At 40.7% G+C, this 3553-nt stretch overlaps 1 protein-coding gene across 1 annotated transcript; it reads right to left on the bottom strand.

Moving 5' to 3' along the window:
- Window positions 1–2393: 2393 nt before the first annotated feature.
- On the bottom strand, window positions 2394–3299 carry LOC143817866 (odorant receptor 131-2-like). Its single transcript, XM_077299329.1, has one exon. The coding sequence runs from the start codon at window positions 3279–3281 to the stop codon at window positions 2394–2396; it is 888 nt and encodes a 295-aa protein (XP_077155444.1). The 5' UTR covers window positions 3282–3299.
- Between the last annotated feature and the right edge of the window lie 254 nt (window positions 3300–3553).

Here is a 3553-nt window from a genome sequence, read left to right as displayed (position 1 = left end):
GAAAGGTAGTGGAGTAGCCCGTCCTGTAACAGAAGTTGTCAGATGTCTTTGCACAGGACGTGACGTTGGTTCACTAGTGTTTTCACTAACCTTACCATCTACCCCACATACATCTTGAACACCAAGCCTAATTCCCCTTCCACAACAGCCTCGCTTTTTCCAAGTCATGTTGCTCAGATAGTGTGGCAGAAGCACAGTATTAGCAGCAAAAGATTTTAAACTCTGCACCACCTCTGCAAACAACTGAATTTCAGTGACAGTAAATTACAAGGTGATATAAGGCGTGATGTATCGTGTTACTCACAGAAGAAAGAATTGTTTGAGTGTGGATGAGGCCTGTATGACAAAGAAGATATGCTACAAAGAATTTGAAAGTCAGATGTCCCCTACTGTATGACGTTAGGAACACAAGAATTTTTTGGTGGTCTCTGGATCAAGTATCTATAACACACTAGATGCTACAAACTATTTGAAAGTCAGGTCCCCTACTGTATGACGTTTAGCAACAGAAAAACATTTTTGGTTATCTGCATGAAATCTGCAGACAGCTTAATTTCCTACCCAACAACAAAGTGTGATACAGCGGGCTTTTTGCAACAGAAAAATTGTAATTTTTTTTTTAATGTGCCTTAGGTCTGCAGACAGTTTCATATCACCACAGCACTAAATGACAAGGAGGGATACAGCAGGTTGTTTCACATTTAGCTAGTGAAAAAATATTTATTAGAATGCTATACTCGTGCATGGAGCACACTAGAAGCAGTGCACAACACACTTGTAGGACATGTTCCCTGCTGGCTTTGTCTGTGGACCTCAGTAATGACAATAAAAAATAAAAATGCTGGAAGGTAAATTTAACAGCCACGCCGGACACCATCTAGCTACACTATGTGACTGATATAGAACCGCCTAGCTAACTAGCTACAATCTTGCTGCTTATAGTGCCAGCATCAGGAGCAGTCTCTCTGCGCTTACAGTGTCAAAATGGCGCTAAAACAAGATGTCCGCTATTTATATGGAGAAGGACATGTGATTTCAGCAGCCTATGACACAAGCCGTTGTGTCTGGACATTGTGGATGTTCCTGTGCCATGATTGGCTAGCCACAAAGTGCACACATAAAGTTAGGAGAAAAAACAAACAACTATTTACAAGAATGCCGCACCTCTGAGCTCTGCAACCCCCTCCCTCATCAAACACGTGCCAAACACTCATGATACAACACCATTATCGGTGCAAAAGTGGTGAAAATACTTTTGTGTCAACGCAAATATTTTCCTGTACTTTTACCGAATGTTACCGTGTTTCCAATCACAAAACTGAATGTGCCATATTCGTGCCGAATTTATGTTTTGTGATCGTTTTCCGAACAATTTCGGACTACAGAACAGGAGAAGGACGGGGGATTCTGGTTACAAGTAAGCTGAGCAGCAGCACTCAATGACAGACAGCAGCCGCAAAAGCAAACAAGATATTAGTACTATATGTATAAAAAGAGAGATAAAATCCCACAATCCCAATGTATTATTTTACAAATAACTGGTGAGGCCACATCTAGAATATGGGATCCAGTTTTGGGCTCCACATTTTAAAAGGAGATTCAGAAGTTAGAGTCAGTTCAAAGGTGTCAACTAGATTATTACAAGGATGGAGGCCGCTCATAGGATGAAAGTTGGAAAAATTGAGCTTGTTTAGCTTAGTAAAAAAGACACCTCAGAGGGGATGACATTTACATGTATAAATATATGTGTGGTCTGTACAGAGGACGACGCATGTCTTATTCCTTCCAAGGACCGCAGTAAGGACCAAGAGGCACTCATTACGGGTGGAAGGAAGATAAATAGGAAAGGGTTCTTTACTGTAGAGCAGTCAGACTGTGGAATGCCGACCACAAGCGGTAGTAATGGCCGACACTATAACAGCTTTTATACAAGGGCTGGACAATATCCTCAATACACATAACATTGCAAGTTATAGATAATTTAGTGACAAAATGAACAATTGCTGGAGAAAGGGAGAACTTGATGGACTTGATGGACCGAGGTCTTTTTTCAACCTATGTAACTATGAAGCATGCCTACAACTGTACATTTGTTTCTCTTTTTCTTGTGAAGCAAACAAATAGGACAAAACAGCTAAAAACTTAATTGTGCATAACTATTCACCCCCTTAAAGTCTGTACTGAATTTATCCATTAAAAGGACCCCTTCTATGTACTGGTTGGATTTTGGCCTTCCAGTAGATCAGAACGTGCTCGAGCAGAAGAAAGACTCCAACAAGGAGCCATCAACATCTTGCAAAAAGCATTTAAGGGAGTTTTTGGTAGAAATCCTTTATTTGACTATGGATAAATCACCACAATCTCCATTTTATAATCAATATTGCCTTTTAGTTTTAAGACTTTCTAAAAGACATCTTCAGCCTATTGCAGAAAAAATATTTTTTCATGTTACTAGAGAACAGCTCATCCCTTATACCGTATATCAAAGGACTAATAAGCCTCGGAAGACACATGAAAAAGCAAAAAATGATGATGGCCAGCAGTACTATATTATCTAAGAACTGCATTTCCACAATTCTGTAGGTAAGAGACGTCATGCACAGCAGGAGCTGAAACGCGTGGAGTATGATGGTTTTCCCAGCTTTGGAGGCTGAGGCTTTACCGGAGTTCATCTTCACAGCCACCATCATGATCTTGGCATAGGTGAATATGATGATTAGTCCGACCAAGGAAAAAGTAAAAGCATTTGAAAAAACTCGAATAATTTCCTGTGCCGGGGTGAATCCGAGATTTATTCGGCCACATTTTAAATAAAGTAGGAAATAGGCTCTCTCAACCGAAAAGATGAGAATAATGACGTCCACAATGTGGGGAATCAGGACTATGGTCCACATGACCAAAATAGCGATACCGCACCTGTGCACTGTGCAGAACTCTCCGTGTCTTAGCGGGTAGCATATGGCTATGTAGCGCTCCAAGGACATGGCTGCCAGGTTGAATGGCGTGACCTTCAGAGTCGTCGAAGACATTATGACGAGAATGTAACAGAAGGGCACGGGAAAAGTGATTGGATAAAAGTAAAACGCAAAGAGAAAAATTCCAAGAGCGAGATACACAGTGTCATTAATAAGCATGTGGGCAAACAGGACATAGCGGGCACTTTCCCGAGCACTCGGACTCTTGAGGAAGATGCTCAACATCACAGCTATGAAATACAAGAAGAAAAAGAAGCAGAGGAACGTCGGGATAAAAACACTTGTTCTCAGGACCTCTAGGTTCATACTCAGCTGGGAAGACACTTTGGTTGAATTTGCTTGACTACTTGTGAAATTCATCTGAAATTCAGAAAAAAAAGAAATAAAATGAAAAAAAAAAACAATACAAAAAGTTTGGAAAAATAAAAATAATTCATAGTCTAATATACAATTGCCTAGAATACTACTTCCTGCAATTTGTGCCAACTTCCGTGGCTTTGTCCGGAGCTAATGTCCGGAGATAATGTCCGGAGCCAATGTCCGGAGATAATGTCCGGAGCTAATGTCCGGAGCTAATG

The sequence above is a fragment of the Ranitomeya variabilis genome, chromosome 3, assembly GCF_051348905.1.
Source record: "Ranitomeya variabilis isolate aRanVar5 chromosome 3, aRanVar5.hap1, whole genome shotgun sequence".
In the NCBI taxonomy this organism is placed as follows: domain Eukaryota; kingdom Metazoa; phylum Chordata; class Amphibia; order Anura; family Dendrobatidae; genus Ranitomeya; species Ranitomeya variabilis.
Note: the sequence above shows the minus strand (reverse complement) of the source record. Positions and strands in the feature narration are given on the sequence as shown.